At 61.2% G+C, this 16,973-nt stretch overlaps 3 protein-coding genes across 3 annotated transcripts; all 3 read right to left on the minus strand.

Moving 5' to 3' along the window:
- Positions 1 to 1,354: 1,354 nt before the first annotated feature.
- PLICBS_005772 (uncharacterized protein) lies at positions 1,355 to 2,284 on the minus strand (the record flags this gene model as incomplete). The annotated part of the gene is made up of 1 exon (XM_065600799.1): positions 1,355 to 2,284. One exon carries the CDS (start codon positions 2,282 to 2,284, stop codon positions 1,355 to 1,357), a length of 930 nt encoding a protein of 309 aa, XP_065456871.1.
- A 3,183-nt stretch (positions 2,285 to 5,467) lies between these two features.
- Positions 5,468 to 6,888, minus strand: PLICBS_005773 (guanine nucleotide-binding protein subunit beta 1; the record flags this gene model as incomplete). Its single annotated transcript, XM_065600800.1, has 5 exons — positions 5,468 to 5,488; positions 5,613 to 5,732; positions 5,805 to 5,894; positions 5,956 to 6,674; positions 6,759 to 6,888. The coding sequence occupies 5 exons, from the start codon at positions 6,886 to 6,888 to the stop codon at positions 5,468 to 5,470; spliced, it is 1,080 nt and encodes a 359-aa protein (XP_065456872.1).
- A 5,187-nt stretch (positions 6,889 to 12,075) lies between these two features.
- Positions 12,076 to 14,298, minus strand: PLICBS_005774 (uncharacterized protein; the record flags this gene model as incomplete). The annotated part of the gene is made up of 3 exons (XM_018319481.2): positions 12,076 to 12,187; positions 12,247 to 13,979; positions 14,077 to 14,298. 3 exons carry the CDS (start codon positions 14,296 to 14,298, stop codon positions 12,076 to 12,078), a joined length of 2,067 nt encoding a protein of 688 aa, XP_018181955.2.
- Between the last annotated feature and the right edge of the window lie 2,675 nt (positions 14,299 to 16,973).

Here is a 16,973-nt window from a genome sequence, read left to right on the forward strand (position 1 = left end):
TGCACGACAGCGCGCCACTTGCGTGCTTACAAGCCCGTCCGCGTCACCTCGGCTTATCAAGCCCCTCGCTCCCTCTCCCTCTATCTGCTCCTTGGTCCCTGCTACTTGGGCTGCTTCGCGAAGCGTCCTGACTCAACTGGCGCCCGCCGCAAGCGTACCCAGGCAGGCACGACATGTCTACGTGTTCTCGTCCATGTGGCATGGCATGGCATGGCACGCCTCGGAGGACGGGCAAGGGCCCGCCCGGCCTTGATGCCACCACCACCACCACCACCACCACCACCGCCCGGCGCCCCGGGGTGCGAGGTCATGAGGCGACGTGCTTCGGCCCCAAGGGTCCAGTAGCGTGACGATGCCCCCCCCAGTGCCCGTCTTGGAGGGGGTGCGCCGCCCAGCCAAGGTCCCCACTTCTGTTGCTGCTGCCAGCCCGCACAGCTGCCCACTGCCGCTGCGGTTAAAAGTAGGGCCAGTGGACAGAGGTGGGTGCGCTTGTCTGCGGGCGGGAACAATCCCCCCACCACGAACGCCCATCGTGGCTCGCGTTCCGCCAAAAGGGAATCAATGACCACTTCCGTATTGAATGGCGGGGGCCGCCGCACGGACCATCTCGGCTTGATGACCGCGTTGAAGCTCGCAGAGGGTTGAGTTTCTTTGAAGTCGCTATCCCGTGCTTGCTGCGCAGCAAAACACAGTGCCAAGGCACAACGTTCGTTTCTACTTTAAAGGGAGATTTCTTGCCTTCAGCGCACGTCTCGCCGAGGGTCTGGGCCGACGAACGCCAAATCCTACTAAGCGCCTGGTCGTCAGGGCCCCCTCCGCATCATCGATGGCCTCCGTTCGCGGCCAAGACAAGGTGACCTTGCATTTTGCCTGTAATTACTCATAAATCCCCATAGCCGTCAGACGTGAAAGGCGTAATCTTGTACACATGGGCTAACAACCTAAATCTGTTGGTACACTACGCCCGCAGGTCCGATGCCGTAGATGGCGCAAAAGAAACAAGAAGCCGACGGCGCCCCGTCCCGGAGGCCCATTATCATTGTACACACACCAAGGACCAAAGAAGAAAAGAAACAGAAAAGCCGTCCCGCCGCTCCATCCATGCATCATGTTCTAGAAAAGCAGTCCCGCGTGCCCGGTTTTCCCTCGCGCACTCCCCCCCCCCGCCCGGTCCCATCATCAGCTCCGTCAGTTCCAAATCGTCAATGTCGAACAATAAAAGCGTCATGGTTGCAACTCTATAGGAAAAAGCGCCGGCGAGCCGTACCCGCGACGAGAGCCGGCCGAGCCACAAAAAAGCGTGGGCAGAATAAGGGGGTATCGTTATAATCAGACGTTTGAGGAGGAGCGGCAATCACAAAACGGCGTGTGCCTGGAGGATGTGCTTGAGCGAGCCGCTGTCGAACGAGTCGTCGTCGGGCATCATCTCGATGATCCCCGTCAGGTTGGCAAACAAGTCGCCTTGATTACGGTACGCCAGGAGCGACGGCACCGCGGCCGGGTCGAACTCGATGTCGTCGTAGTGGACCTTGACGAAGTGGACTTCTGGGTTCTCCTTGACGAGGGGGAGCATGGCCGACTCGATGGTGGCCGATACGTCGCACTGTCGCCGCTTGTCAGCATGGTCGGTTGGAGACGACTGATATCGGGCACATACCTCGTTGTCGTAAACGAAGACGACGACCTTGGTCTCTCGCCGGACCTTTTCGATAGCATCCAGGTATCCCAGGGCATCGACCTCGTCTAACCGGCCATACAGCCTCACGCTCGGGCTCGTCCTCCTGTTGCGCACCTCGCGGCCGGACTCGCTCTCGAGCTCCCGCCTCCGTGTCTCGCGCCATTCCTGCAGAAACGTCTCCTCGTCCGAGTTGTCGGCGCTCCGGGCGTCCTCGTCCGTCTCGCTCTCGCTTCTGGAGGAGCCTCCGCTGCCGACGTTGTTGTTGCTGCTGGTCACGCCGGCGAGGCCAAAGATGCTCCTGCGGGCCGACTTTGCGCGGTCCACCCACTTTGACCGGCGGGCCGTCTGGAAGGAGCGGGCGTCGGCGATGACGCCCTTGACACCCGTGGCGCGGCCGTTATCAAAGGAAGCGGGAGGGAGCTTGAGCTCCGGGGCGGCGGTTGGTACGCGCATGGCGGCGTCGATCTTGGAGTTGCGGTACGCCGTCTCTTCGTCCTCGTCGTCGTAGTCGCGGTCTCGGTCGTCACGGTCCTCGGGATGGAGGGTCTCGCGGGCAGTGTTCTTGGCGACCAGATCGTCGAACTCTTCTTGAGCAGCGGAAGCCATGACCGGGGGGGACTGGGGCCGGCGACGGCGGACCGGGGCAGGCTTTAAGTAGCGACACGCGGGGAGGGACGAGGAGGGGGGTCTCAGCGTCGGGGACGGCGGTGTCGCGGGCTTGGTTGGTCGGTCGCAACAATGGGCTCGCGCGGCGGACGGCTCTTCTCGAAGGAGTGGAGCAGGGGGTAGTAGGGAGGCGGCCGGGACGTGTTCACGAGGAGCGGGCGCATGAAAGAGGCGTGGCTTTGTCGGGCGCGTGCGAGAGTCGAGCGAAAGCAGAAGGAAAGGGGGGCGGATGGATGCAACGCAACAGAGCCCGTTTCAGCAGATGAGTGGTGGATGAGTGGTCGACGACGGTGGTGGCGCGGGCTCGAGAGTGCGGCGAGACGTGAAGACGGCACCTCGTTGCTCGTGTGGCCCTGCAGGGGGTGGTAGTGTAGTGCCGGTGGTCTGGATTTGTTTGCTTGGTGTGGTTGTGTGTGTGTGTGTGTGCGTGTGGTCTCGCGACGGGCGAAGATCAGCAGGCGCAGAGTGCGAGAGGGAGGGACAGCCTTGGATAGGTGGATGGATGGAGGGGCAGCAGCCGGGCCAGGGGCTCCCCGTCGTCGCCTCGTGGCGCCGCCCGCCCTAGTGCGGAGCATTAACCAGGGCAATTCGCAGGACATTTTTCTCCAATCCTCCCAACGGCCCCCTGGCCCTAGAAGTGGAATTGGAAGCCAGCCCTGTTTCTTCGATGCGACCACCTCCCTCGTCAGGCAACACGGGTGGGCATCGCCATATGCTGCAAAGCCGTATGGAACAGCGCCGTCGGCCTCCCATCCCATGACCGGCTGGCTGGCCGTGCTGTGCGTCACCAACCGACCGACCTACTGAACGAGCAAACGACAATGGGCGGCCAAAATAGGGTCTGACACGGGAAGTGCGCTGCGCATTGATCGCCCCTCTGGACATGCGTCGTTTCGTTTTGGGTCAGTCCCGCCTGGCAGGCCGCACAAGTGGAACTCGTGAAGGACCTTAATTCGCGTCTATGCGGGTGCGTGCTCTGCCTGGGGCCCTTTCTCTTCCCTTGCCGTTCATCCTTGTCAATACGTTGTTTGTACATACATAGCTTAGGCGGCGGTTGTCGTTGCGCCAGGAGGAGCATCTCCCTGGATCGTCACAACACCAAGCAAGCCCTTTGCTCAAGTCATTTCACCAAGGTAGCATTCCTGCCCTACGTGCTTTTCAGCTTGTGTTATACACAATAAGCCCGGGATCCCAGGGCGGGCTGCATTGATCGCGCGCCTCGTGACTCCCGAAAACATTGGCTCCGAGTCACGGCCGTCCACACCCCGACCGGCATCCGTCCATCCCTTTGGGGACACGAGCCACGATGGCACGGTATTACTTGCTGTAGGCACACACAACCAACAACACGCCGGCGGCCCCGTTGCCAACGCTCGCGCGACCGCCTCTTGTTGAGTTGAGCCTCTCCCAACTGCTGCCACGGCGCGGGATGGATGGCAGCCGGCGGCAGTTTCATCCCTTAGCGCGTTTCATCCACGCGCCGGCAGTCGTCCATCATCATCACCGCTACCACCTGTCAGCCAAGCCCGACGTGCATGCTGCAGGCCCTCTTTTCTCTTCTCTGTCCGTATGTAATATGGAAGTGCCGTGGTTGGCGGACTCGAAGCCATCCCTCCCTTCGGCCACGCCGACTACACTATACACTGTGGTTCGCTCTTCTGCACCTGGCGGGTCAAAAGGGCGTCCTTTTCACCCAGGACTTTTGTTTTGTGTTTCTTTTGTCTGAAATGAGCAAACGACGAGCCCGTCATGCTCGGAAGCTTTGTCCCTCCCTTGTTTCTATATATGGCCGCCTCGCTCGCATGCCGCCGAGGTCAGTGCTTCGCTTGGCACTCACTCCGTCGCGCACTTAGCCGGGGAACGCCCTTGAGCCGGCGCATGGTTCACGTCCATGGCTTTTGAGTGAGCGGGACGCGTTCCGCGTCAGGACTAAATTGCTGTCCACCGTCTATTCTCCCCGGCCAAGGATTGAACATGCACGGGGCACAAATATCACAAGAGCTTGCCGTCCAATCGGCCGCGTTGTGGCATCATTGGTGGTTGTGGTAATCTGAGGTGTTCTCTTTGCGACGACGTCATGGGCCTTGGCAGGTAAATCTCCCCGTGTCATGCCTTGACCAGGGGCCTCAGGCGAGGATGGCGCCTTGACTCGGACTTCACGTGCTTGAACCGTACCCCTTCTTCGGTCAATATGGCCCGGGACGTGACTCGGCGTAAAGCAGGGTCATCCTCCGACGCCAACCAACCATGGATCGCCCTCGCTACCCGCGACATACATGAACGCCAACGTCACGCCTGGAACACGCACTGCGTCCTGCGAGGCATCAGGGTCCCCTTGGCGCAGGCGCAGAGCGCCCGTGGTTGAATCCCGACCCCCACCATGTTTGGGTCATCGTAGTGTATTATTTCAAGGTCTGGCTGTTCATGGTATAGACTCCGACGCTCCTCTCATCCTCTCAGACCACGCTTGACTCGTTCCGCTTCCCACCGCCATAACATCCACGCGTCCACGCCAACTTCGATCTTCTTGCTCGTGATCCTGCATGGCGTATATAAGGTCCCTCTGATCCACATGGCCGTGCCTGGCGCGACACGTCGACCCCAGACGCCCAAGGGCCACCAGCGCACACAGGCAGGCCATCGATGGACATGAAGAACCGTCAAGTAATACAACCGCCCCTTACCAACGACCAGCGGCGTCTCAGTGAAGGAGGAACTATAGTGCAGAGTCCTTCGGCTCGTGGGAAAGGCGGAGAAAAAAAGAGGAAAACAAAAAACAAGACCAAAGCAAGGAAAAAGGTATCGTGTCAGTCAGTTTCCCCCTCAGGCTCACCGCTGCTGGCAACTGGCCTCGCATCTGGGTTGTGTCGCTCGAGGCTTCGTCGTCGGAGTTTTCAACAAGATAAAAAAAAGAACCACGGGGGTAATGTATGTGAGGAGGTGCGTGTCGTCACTTCGTCCTGCGAACGCCGGCACTCGCATGATGCGTGCGGCGTCATCGGAGATTGACGACTGGACTAGTCGTCGTTCGATTGCAGATTGCGGGTTTGTCATTGGGTCGCGGTGCTGCTGGAGTCGATTTATCCAGACATGCCTCCATTCGATATCGCGGACGAGGTTTGCTCAGTACGCCCAAATTTTAAGCTGCACAAGTGCCGGTTAGCGACGAGCACGGCATTCAAGGCAAGGAAATGGCGGGTGCGTCATGACAGCACGCCGTGGAGCTGCGCCACAGAAAGAAAGGGGGTTCGGATCTAGGGGGCCGTACCAGAGAATCCCACGAGCCTGTGCACAAGCTAATACCGTCGTTGCTAACGCCCAAGCAGCTGACACGGTTCTCGTGGCCGACAAGCGATCCGACCTTTTCTCCCCTCGTAACGTCCCACACCTGTTTCTCAGTCAGTTACCGCTGCCGAGCTAGAGGAAACGCGCGGGGCGTCAAGAAAGAGCCGCTTCGTACCTTGCACTCGAAGTCATCGTAGCCAGCGAAGAGAAGGCGGCCAGACACGGAGGTGGCGACAGACGTGATGCCGCAGAGAATAGATTCGGACTAGAGCAGGCGTTTCCCGTCAGTGGCATCATCCACAGGGCTTGAGCGGAATTGAACTTACGCCGTAAACATTCAGCTCGCGGTCAGCCCGAATGTCGAAGAGTCGGCAGGTGGCATCGTCGGATCCCGTGACGAACGAGTGGCCATCCGGGAAGAACTGGATGGCGTTGATGTCGGACTCGTGTCCGGCAAAGGTCTGAACAGCCTTGCCAGCGCGGATGTCCCAGAGCTTGGCGAACGCGTCGCAAGCTCCGGAAATAAATGTGTTCTGATTCGTCGGGTTCAGGCTGATGGACATGACATCGCCCAGGTGGTCGGCAAACTCGGTAACCTTCTGGCCCGTCTCAATGTCCCACTTCATGCACGTCATGTCGCCCGAGGAGGTCAGGATCGCACGGTCGTTGATGAAGCGACAGCACGAGAGATATCCGGCGTGGCCGGACAGCTCTCTGGCTACACGCGTGGGGCCGTCGCGCTGCTGGTTCAGGTTGTAGATGGAGCAAATGTTGTCCAGGCCGCCGCAGGCGACAAAATTCCCGCTCGGCGCGTAGGCGCAGGTCATGACCCATGAGGACCGCAGGGGAATGGCGTGGACCTTGTTGGTGGTGTATGCATCCCAAATGATGAGCTTGCCGTCCTGGGAGGCGGAGACGAGGTGTCTTCGATCGGTGGACCAGTGCATGGCGTAGATCTTGGCCAGGTGGCCCTTAAGTGTTCGCTTGGCCTTCATGAGCTGGTTCTTAGGAATAGGCTCATGCGCCTGTTGAGCGACGGCGCGAACTGCAATTGGGGGCAAACAACGGCGTCAGCACAGCCAGCGGCGAAGCGAGGCGTAAACAGTCACGAAATCAATTGAGCACGTACGGGTGGTGTCGGACAGCTCATCCTTCTTGCGCTTGATGCGGTCCTTGAGCGTCTCGGCCTCGCGACGCGCCTGCTGGATCCGCGCCTGCATGGCCTCGGGGGACACATCGTTGGCGCCCTGGGAATTCATCGTGACCGTTGCGTGGCACCAGGGGACGGACGGCAAAACGGGCGCGACGACACACGGGACGACTCGAGACGAGCGGGGGCCGAGGAGGACAAGTCGAAGTGGTCGGCGGCGAGAGAAGGAGGAAGCTGAGCCGCGAGGGTGAGCGATGCTCGTCGTCGGGCGAGGGAATTGACGGACGGGTTGGGGGTGGAGAGACGGAGAGAGGGCGGGAGAAGGAGAGGAGGAGAAATGAGTGGTTGCGGTGGTGCGGTGGTGTGTGAGGGTGGTTTGGCCCAGTTTGGCGTGGTGTCGGGTGCAGGCGGTTGATTGTTGGCCGGTTTAGGGGGGGGGGAGACCGCCGGCGGAGGGCAGAGGGATGGCGCGCTGCGCACCTCAGGTACTCGTACCTCTGGTAGGGAATGCGGGCGGGCCAGAGTCGAGTCGAGCTCCTTCCAGGGGCGGGCGGACGGGCGGGCGGGCACGACGGCCACCTCAGGTAGGTAGCTCGGTACCTTGGCAGCTTTTTGGTAGCTCCCACTCTGGCGCCCACACCCACCTCACCTGCACACTCCCGGGTCCCAAGCCCACCTCGCTGTGCGCTGCGAATGGCCCTGAGAGGTACGGGGCCCCCGGGGTAAGGTACTTACTTGGCTCACCTCAGTCAGCTCCCCCAGGCAATCAAAGTCAGGTGCCAGGTACCTGCCCACCTGCCGAGCGAGCTCCCCTCGGGTGCGTACCTACCTTAGCTCCTGTGCCTCGCCGCGGATTGGACGACGGCCGGCGAGGCTATTTATTACCCGCCCACCTCGACGAGCACGCCGGGCTGGGCCCAAGACATACATGCCTTAGCACGGCCACTCCGCAGAGCGCTCTGCTGTCGCGGGTGAATCTCTCGCCGCGGGCGCTCGAGATGCGTCTGCGTGGCATTTATTCCTGGATACATGTTTGTCTCGATCGGGCGACGGCCCCATTGGGTGGACGGACGGAGTCGACGGACGGGCTTGAGGCCGGGTGACGAAGCAACATTTGGAAGCAGCCGGGGGGCCCAACGGGGCGCAATTGCAGGAGCTGGACGTTGCAAATGGACCGTCGCCTGGTTAGGAGCCCGGCCGGCCTCGCGGCGTTGGGGTGCAGACTAAGGTACAGTTGCGGCCAAGTAAGGTACCTTTCCTCTCGACAGCTAAATACGAGCGACGGGGTACCTGAGGCGCCATCATTTATCATCGCGCCTGGAGGGGGCGTTACCAGAGCCTCGGGACAGGTGTTTTCTTTGTCGTCCCCTTTCTCATCTGTCAGGCGCGACGCCATCCTGCTCGTACAGTACAATTACGAGACGGTCGGCTGGCCGCCACGCCAAGCTTGGGGGCGGCGGGTGGGCGAGAAGATGCTGACCTGAGGCATGGAGGCCAGCTCAACAGAGCTACAGACTGTGCGAGTACAAGTACCACAACCACCTGGCCCGTCAAAGCCTGCGCAGCATATCCGTACCTATTTCTTTCTTGCGTCGCCGGCGAGCTGCCGCATCTAAAAAGTGGGCGCCGGCCGCGTCCCAAGACCAGCAGCGCGCTCCGTTGGTAATTTGACGCTGCATCAGTCGCACCCGGAGCTGGCCCTGCTGGGAACGCCAGCCGCTCCACCGCCAGAGCCCGAGGTGGAGGCCGTGGAAAGTGAGCTTGGTGAGGTGGTTGCCCAGCCCCTCCAGCTGCTGGGATCCATGTACCAAGTACACCACTTGGTGTATGAGATGCTGGGGTCAAGCGGGCAGGGACCCTCCCGTCCCCTCCACGCTCCACGGGTCGGACGGAGGCATTGTCGAAATGGGGCAGGATGATGGAGGGCGGACGGAGGTCGACAGGACCGTCCGGGCGCCACCTCCAGCGCGCGGGGGCCACTGAGGAGGCGATCCAGGACACCTCCAGCGCGCGCTGGGGCAGCCTGCGAGCAAGGCTCCGTCCCATCTCCAAGTCTGTGGCGCTGCGCTCGACCCCGTGCGCGCCGCGCAGATGCACGAAATCCAGCCGTGGGAACGGCGATGCTGCAGCTGGGAGCGATCCCGCCGCCGCGCCGAGGCGCAACAAGAGCCGTCCGTGTGTGCAGCAGCGGCCGGCGGCGGCGTCGTCAACGCCTTGGCCAGGCTTTACGCCGTCAGAGCTCGAAAGCACCTTAAGCTGGCCAGCCAACTTAAATCATGCGGCATCACGTTCAGAGTCCCGGGCAATGCGATGCTTGACCGCCCATTATTAGACGTGGCAGACTGCGGCGCATACGAGGTCACATCTACGACGATGGTTCGCGTTCCATGAGCATGAAGGCACTGGGGGCATAAGGTACCTTGCCTCGGGCGTCGCGGTTTGCTGCGCCGTGCGGCAGCCCTCGAGCTGACCTCCCGTCTTGTACCTAAAAAGGGACACCCGTAGCACAGCATGCCCTGCGGCGTCTAACAACCTGCCTGGGTAGGTGCCCGGCCAGTACCTACCTCAGGGCAGTCGTCTCTCAGGCGGCTTTCTCGCGGACCTTGGCCACTGCATGTACTCCGTACGAAATAGCCTCAGCACAGTACGAGCCACGGCTGGCTGACGCGACACACGAATGGCGGACCTGCATCTCGCAAATGCAAGCCTCTCCCGCCCGAGGTCTTGAAGCGAAACATACTACGACCTGGCGCCCGGAACATGAAGCTGAGCAATGTGCAAAGCACCTTGTCGCCGCTGGCAGGGGGCTGACCCAGGTGCAGCTGCGGGGGACAAGCTTCGCTCACTGCCCGCTGACCGACACGTCCGCCAGTGAGGTCCAGTGAGGCCAGACGTAGTGGTGTCGAAGAAAATCGTCTTGCGTTGAAATTTCCACTTTCCCACCCACACACCCAGTCATGCCCCTGGCCCGCATCCACCATCGCCGCCACGCCCAGGTCCTGAGTGAGTGTCTGGCTCTTCGAGGCCCTGCCCTCGTCTGTCGGAGAGCCCTGGCCAATTCCGATCTGCACGAGTCTCGACTTCTTCGATGACTTCACCACTCCCTGTCGAGACACTGATGCAAGTCGCGCCCCGTCTCGGACTTCGCTCCCCGGATCTCGCGTCAACGACTCTGGTGAAATGGACAATGCAAGGTCGCTTCTAGCAATACTTGCACGAATACACGCAGTAGGCGCTGCACCCCGGCCGGGCGTCACCCGGTCAGGGAGCTGCTAATAACCATTCGCCCCCCCGCCCGTGCCGGACGCGCCGAATTAGGCCCCGACGGCATCATGCGCAGGACGTTGACGTCGCTGACAGGTCAGCACCGTGGTTTGACAGCCCTGCCAGGTCGGTGTGCCTGTCCAACACACCCCCGGCCTGTCCGGGCCAAGGTCCGGTCCCTCACTGGGCGGGAAACGGGCCCCTTTGGTCACCGCGTTGGTGGTGCTCCTGGGGGTGGTGATGATGATGATGCACCAAGCATCCGGATGCCTACAAAGCTTCGGTTGCGCCACACAGCAATGCCCGAGTACGACTTGTCATTTTCGGAAAAGGGAGATCGGTCGCGAGACAGAGCCTCTTTTACGAACTCGTCGCGGAACCTCCGTCGTCCCTAGAGTGCGAATTTCCTGCCTCTCTCACACGCCTCCGTGAGAGAATATTGTCCGCCGTCAAAGGCCCACACGGCGCGCCACGGACTGCTCCAGGTCAGGCGCCCCCTAGCCTGCATGTGCCTGGGCGGACTCGAAGGCTCGAACAGAGACGAAACCCCTGTCCTGGGATTAATGAGGAGGGGGCAGGCCAAGTCAGCGCCGAACTTGTACGGCGACGTCAACCGCGCCAGGTCACAAAATGATGCCCGGCTCTGGGCCACTAGCCAGCGCCTTGGCTAACATCCAGTGACCCTCGGAGATTGTGTTATTGGTTGCCTGCTCTTACTCGGGTCCTTGTGCTTGGGGGCATGCACGAGCCCGCAAGCCAATTTCGGACGCGTTGCAACGAGAGCTGGCAACCCTGTCGCCTGCAGACCACTTCGCTACCGTGCGAAATGGGTACTCATTTGCGATCAGGGACGGATCGACCCAAGGATCATGGCAAGGGCCAGGCCAGAACGCACTTATGCACTGTCGAATGCGACCTCCCCGTCATGGAGCCGCTGCTCGGTGTCGCCTGGGGCGTCGCCGTGGTGGCATTCGATGACATGATCGGTGGTCAACAGCCGCGTCGGACAATCGCTGGCCTGGGTGTCCGTCGAACCATCACCGCTTGACCCATGACCTGTGGCGGTGAAGCCCTTGAGAATCCGACATCCCAGGCCTCTCATACAAGCCCGATATCTGGCCCCACGCTGCCCTCTGGTTCACGGATCGCTGAGTCCTTGCATGGTTCGGAGGTATGTTTTCGCAGAAGAAACGGCCGCCGCGGGTCATTTGAGATGAAACATCCATCCTTCGGACCTGGTAGCGCGCCGTGGCGGCTTGGTGACGAATCGGGGAACCGTGACTCGGCCCGGGCCACCTCGTCGCCCAACAGATGGAGCCATGCGCAACATGCTACGTTGTAGTACATATACATCCGCTCATGCGGAGCGCCAGGTTTCGTGCATTCGGGAACAATACGGTGAGCAAACTACATATACCGGCTGCGGTACGGACGTGGTGAAACTAGTATCTGTGATACCGCATGCAGAAATGCGAGTTCGTCGCCCTTTAGCCGCTCGCTGTACGACACGTCCTGCCTAAACGAGATGTATGACCATTCAGTGCCTCAAGCCACCGGCTTGCTTTCGGACGCAGCTATCCTCTGTGAAATACTTCGTGCGGACTACGGAGTACCACGGGTATGGACAGGACTTACACGCCCGAGACTGGCCAGGCAATGCCAACAAGGCGTAGAGTCGGCGTTTCTGTTGGCCGCCTAACATCTGTTTGTCGGGACCAGGAAAGAAACCCTTGGCCATGAATGCTCATCACAAGCTTATGAGATTTGTGTCCGTACCAAGCCAGGAAGGAAGCGGCCAACATACCCCTGGATCATTGCGTGCTTTCGTTGGCAAGCAAGGCAGGGCGGCCATTATTCAAGTCTATTTTTACGTCCTATTCTCCCGCACGCTGAAGGCATGTCGTCATAAGCGTTTCGGCATCTATGCACCCAGAGGAGCTCGGGCTCTCCCATCTTGCAGGCACCCTTGCTCCGAGGCAGGTCTTGTCTTGTTCTCTTGCTGCTCAACATTTCAGTCCCAGAGACGATCGCATTAGTGGCTAGCAGCCCACGCCTTGAACCACTCCAAAGCCTCGGGATTCGCAACGCTGGCGTTGGTCTTGACGTTCATTCCGGAAAGAATCTGCTTGACGGCGACTTCGATCCTGCAGACATTCTGTCAGCAAACCACGGCGCATTCACTCTCGCAGATGTCACGACCTACTTTTTGCCGTTGCCCGTCTTGGGGATGCCCCCGCCACACTCTTCGACGACGCCCGGCACGTGTCTCGGACTCAGTTCGCCCCGTATCTTGGCCTTGATGCTGGCCTTGAGCTCTTCGCTGAAAGTCTTGCCTGGAGCCATCACGACAAAGAGACAGACCGTCTCGTCGTTGTCGGTCGCCCTGCGGCGGCCCACGCAAACGGCGTCTTCGACATCTGACGCGAAGAACCTCGTGAGGATGTTGTATATCTCTGCAGACCCGAAACGCACACCTGCGGGCTTCAGGACGCCATCGGATCGGCCCAACATGACCAGGCTACCGGTGCCCGGATCCGGGATCTTGACAAAATCGCCGTGATGCCACACGGGACCCTTGACTCCGCAGACATCCTCGAACCGCTCAAAGTATGCCGCCCTATACTTGGCATCGCCATTGGCGCCGAAGAAGGTGAGAGGTTGGCAGGGAAACGGCTTGACGCAGACCAAGTCACCAGGCTCGTCCGCTGGGACCTGCTCGCCGGTGACCGAATCGACCACGCGAATGTCCATACCGAGGCCGGCACACTGGATCTCTCCGGTGCGAACCGGCAGCAGCGGGCAGGGGGTGCCGAAGAGCGAGATGATATCCGTGCCGCCCGTGATGGAGGCCAAGTTCACGCTCTTGGGGAAGGCTTCGTAGACGAAGCGGAAGGTGGACGGAGGCAAGGGCGAAGCAGTCGAGTATATGGCCTGGAGATGCGACAGGTCGATGTCGGCCTCGCGGACCGGGCGAACGTTGTTGGCCTCGAGGGCCGTCAGGTAAGCAGCCGACGTGCCGAAGTGAGTGACCTTGAGGTCGGAAAGGACGCGCGGAAGCGACAGATGGGAGTTTGGCCGGAACGGAGACCCTGAGTAGACGATCAGAGTGGCGCCGGCGGCCAAGGCGCCAATGCTCCAATGCCACATCATCCACGAGGTGGTGGTGTAGTAGAGCATGCGGGACGACGACGACAGCGAGCAGTGGAGCAGGTGCTCCTTCTTATGCTGGATTAGAGTGCCGAGGGCGGTATGGACGATGGCCTTTGGGAGGCCCGTCGTGCCGCTGGAGTAGAGGATGTACAGCGGGTGCGAGGGAGGGAGCTGCTCGAACACGAGATCGCCGGACGGGGCACCGCCAAGGAACGAGTCATAGTCGACAGCCTTGACGCCATGCGCCTCGAGGTCGGAGAGCCCCAGCTCGCCCTTGATGTTGTTGATGACAACGACAGTCTGCAGCCCGGACTTGCTCAGCTCGGCCACGACCTCGGCAGTCTTGGAGGTGCTGGACCACCCCTTGCCATTGTACACGGTGCCGTTGTCGGCGAAGAGCACCTTGGGGGCAATCTGGCTGAGGCGGTCGAGGACGGCGGAGACGCCATTGTCGGGACTGATGCCGGTCCAGATGGCGCCGACGGAGGCCGCGCCGAGCATGGCAACGAGAGCCTCGACATGGTTGGAGACGTAGCCGGCAACGACGTCGTTGGGACCGAGGCCGGCGGCACGGAGGGCATTGGCGCAGCAGCGGACGGCCTCGCGGAGCTCAGCCCAAGACGTGGACCGTAGGTCGCCGGGCAGCTCGGTGGTGGTGATGACGGCGGGCGAGGACGGGTCGATGGGCGGCGTCGTGGGTGGGAAGAGCAGGTTCTCGGCGAAGTTGAGGCGGGCCGAGGAGAAGAAGTCGGGGCGGGGGAACATGGGCGCATCGTCGGGGAGGGCCTGGCAGACGTGTAAGTCGAGAGTGAGAGCCTCGCTGACAGACGGTCAAGTCGGGGAGAGAGAAGGCCAGGTTGGCATTGAGACGCGGCGAACGCACCTTTTCGGCCTTGACGGAGGCTACGACGCCGACAAAGTCCCAGACCTCCTCCCAGAAGGAAGAGACGTTGTCGACGGACCACTTGTACAGGCCCGGGTAGCCGTGGAGCTGCAGGCCGTGCTTCTTGTTGACGCGCTGGATAAAGTCCCACATGGGCGTCGAGGCCTGGTCGGGGTGCCGCCACAGCTCCTCGCTGCCGTGGCCGTTGATGAGCTCGCCCATTGCTGCTGGCTTGTCGCTTGCTTCGCTTTAGACACGCGCGTGCAAACTCTCCAATTTCTCTCCGCGCGTCGTTGGCGTTGGATATCGCAACGTGGGCGGGCTGAGGAATGGCGGGGGAGGGGCAGAATTCGATGAGAGCCGCGGGAAGGCCGAGCGAGCGGGTCTGGCCGGGGGTTCGGCCGCGCGCGGAATCGGTGACAGGAATTGCGGAAGCCAACGACAGTGGAGGGAGACAGATGGACAGGGTTGCAAGCAAGGCAAGGAAAACAATGAAAAGAGCGGTGGGAAAAGGAGGGTGTCTAGTGTCGTTGCACATATGCCAACGAAAAAAGCTGGCCAACTGCCGGGCGAAGCAGAATTGTTGGGGCAGCTGCTCGGGATTGCGGTGGTGCGTTGGAGGAGCTCATGGGTGGTGGTGCCTGTCGTGCCTTCCGCTGCGGCCCGGCGCAACCCGGGGCGAAGCGCGGAGGCTCAACCACCGCCCGCCGCGCGCGAGACCTGGACCCTCTCTCGTCCCTCCGCCGCCCGAGGACAACAGACGCGGTGGGACGGTGATCCGGCGGGGTGTGCGTGTGTGCGATGGTGTGGCTGATGGGCTGAACGAGGGGACAGGCAAGCTAATGGCCCCTTTTTCGGCCTTGGACAGCTTCTTGTGTGGCTTGGGACGGCGGCTGTTCAAGGCCGAGACCAGCATGGGACGGAGGACCGTTCTGTCATGTCATGTCAAACAGCCAAAGGAGCTCATCAGTCAAGTCCGCCAGCTCCCCGCAGGTGCGGCTGAGACGCTCGGCCGGAAGCTCGGTGGGCGTTGACGAAGGGGGGCATTGGATTCGGAAGCGTTGACGCGAAAGCTGATCCACGAGGACAACATGGCGTACGCTGTACTACCTTCGTACGTACTCTGTCCGGACTTTGGGTAATGTGGACGGGATCAAGTTGCGGGTGTGGTGACGCATACACGTGTAGCTTCACAAGCGAGTTGTCCTCCAATGGCACAGTCAGTCACGGGCAACACAACATATCCTCGGCAGACACCAGGTGAGGTGCAGTATAGCACGTCAATGGGACTTGTAGTTGGACGGGCTATAGAATCCATACTTCGCTGCACTGGATTGCCACGACCAAGTTTAGCTCTTGCTCGACCGTGAGCATGGGCCGCGTCCGCAGCTGGAGAGCAGCAGCACGACGTTGGCTCCCGTCATATACTAACTTAGGTTTTCGGAGCATCGGACAGTGACTGTGCATGCCTTGCGCGAACAAAGGACACCCTAAATAAAGTCTGCATATAGGAGTAGTTTGTATGATGGAGAACAAGAGCATGTTCGATACTGCAGTTGGCTGCTGCCGGCTGCGCGAGCAATGGAACGAATCCCGTGGGGGTCGGAACCCTGGATGAGCCCGCGCCGTTGCCTGTCACCTCCACGTCCACGCTTGTCCGTCCGTTCGTCGCGGCTACTGCAAGGGGGATGTGCGGCTTGGGGAGTTTTTGGGAACCCACTGGGGGCCGCAGCCTGGCCCCTTCTCACGCGACTGTCTCGGGCCCTCCCAGCCGAGAACCTGAGGTAGGGCCGCTTACTCAGTCGCTGCATTTCACTCACTCACTCGCGCGACCTCACTGCAGGCGACGTGAACGAGGGCATCGCGCGAACCATACCATCCGATCACGTCGCGCCGTTCATGTACAAGCACATTTGCCGAGCCGGACGGGTGCGCGCGTGCCCATGTGCATGCATCTGATGTCACCAGACGACTTGACAAGCACGATTCGGCACAGCACTGCTACTGTCCGAAAATCACCGATGGGACGTTGGAATCCCCCGTTGGGCGTGCGCTCCGGAGTATCCGGAGAGTTTGGAGGCGAGACACACGCCCTCAGGCAACGGGCAAGAAACCGGGGGGCAGAAAAATTCAGTCAATCAAAATTTCATAAAAAAAGGTTGCCGTCGGTAGGCCCCACCCTGCTGGGGAATGGGAGACAGGCAAGACAGGAGGCCGTCCATGACCCGTGGACATGGACCGTGATCCATCGCAAGGCGCCCCACTGCTGGTGCCAAGGCCGCGGCAGCCACTGCAAGATTGCCTGTGGGGCCCGGGCAGAGCTGGGCTTCCGTCCTGACCTTAACTGAAGGTGCTTTCGGGGGCCGTAGGGGGCCTTGGGCCTTCCGTCTCGCGCCTCAGTCAGCGTCCCGGCACCGTACCTCTAGGCCACAACCGTCATGCCCTGGCCAGCCGCTGCGCTTCAGTGGCCTGGAGCGCCTGCCATAGGCGGCCACTCCACTGTAAAAGTGAAATCTTGCTTCGATCCATCCACACCTAGTGCGTTGCATGCCTTGCCTTTGGGTTCACCAAAGTCAATTCGGCGCAAGACTGCCAGAAACCCGTCTGCTGTAGGCCGGACGCCCGTCCTCGCCTGTTCGCGGCGACTCAGGAGGCGGTAAGGCGGCCGGAGTTTACCTCGTCCATAGGTCACGTCACGTCGCCCGACTCGACTGCCCTACGGCGGACGGCGGGCGGCAGCTCCGGACGCTCCACCTGCAATGGCGGGTGGAGCTGCGCGTCCCGTACGAGTCCAATCCAGCGCCCGTTTCGCAGTGGAGGCTTCCAATCTTCACAGGCGCTGCCCGCCGCTGGTGCTGTCAGGTGCTTGTCGTCCGCCGCTGCCGCCGCCGCCGGTA

This window comes from Purpureocillium lilacinum (genome assembly GCF_023168085.1).
Source record: "Purpureocillium lilacinum CBS 284.36 DNA, scaffold_4, whole genome shotgun sequence".
Lineage (NCBI taxonomy): Eukaryota > Fungi > Ascomycota > Sordariomycetes > Hypocreales > Ophiocordycipitaceae > Purpureocillium > Purpureocillium lilacinum.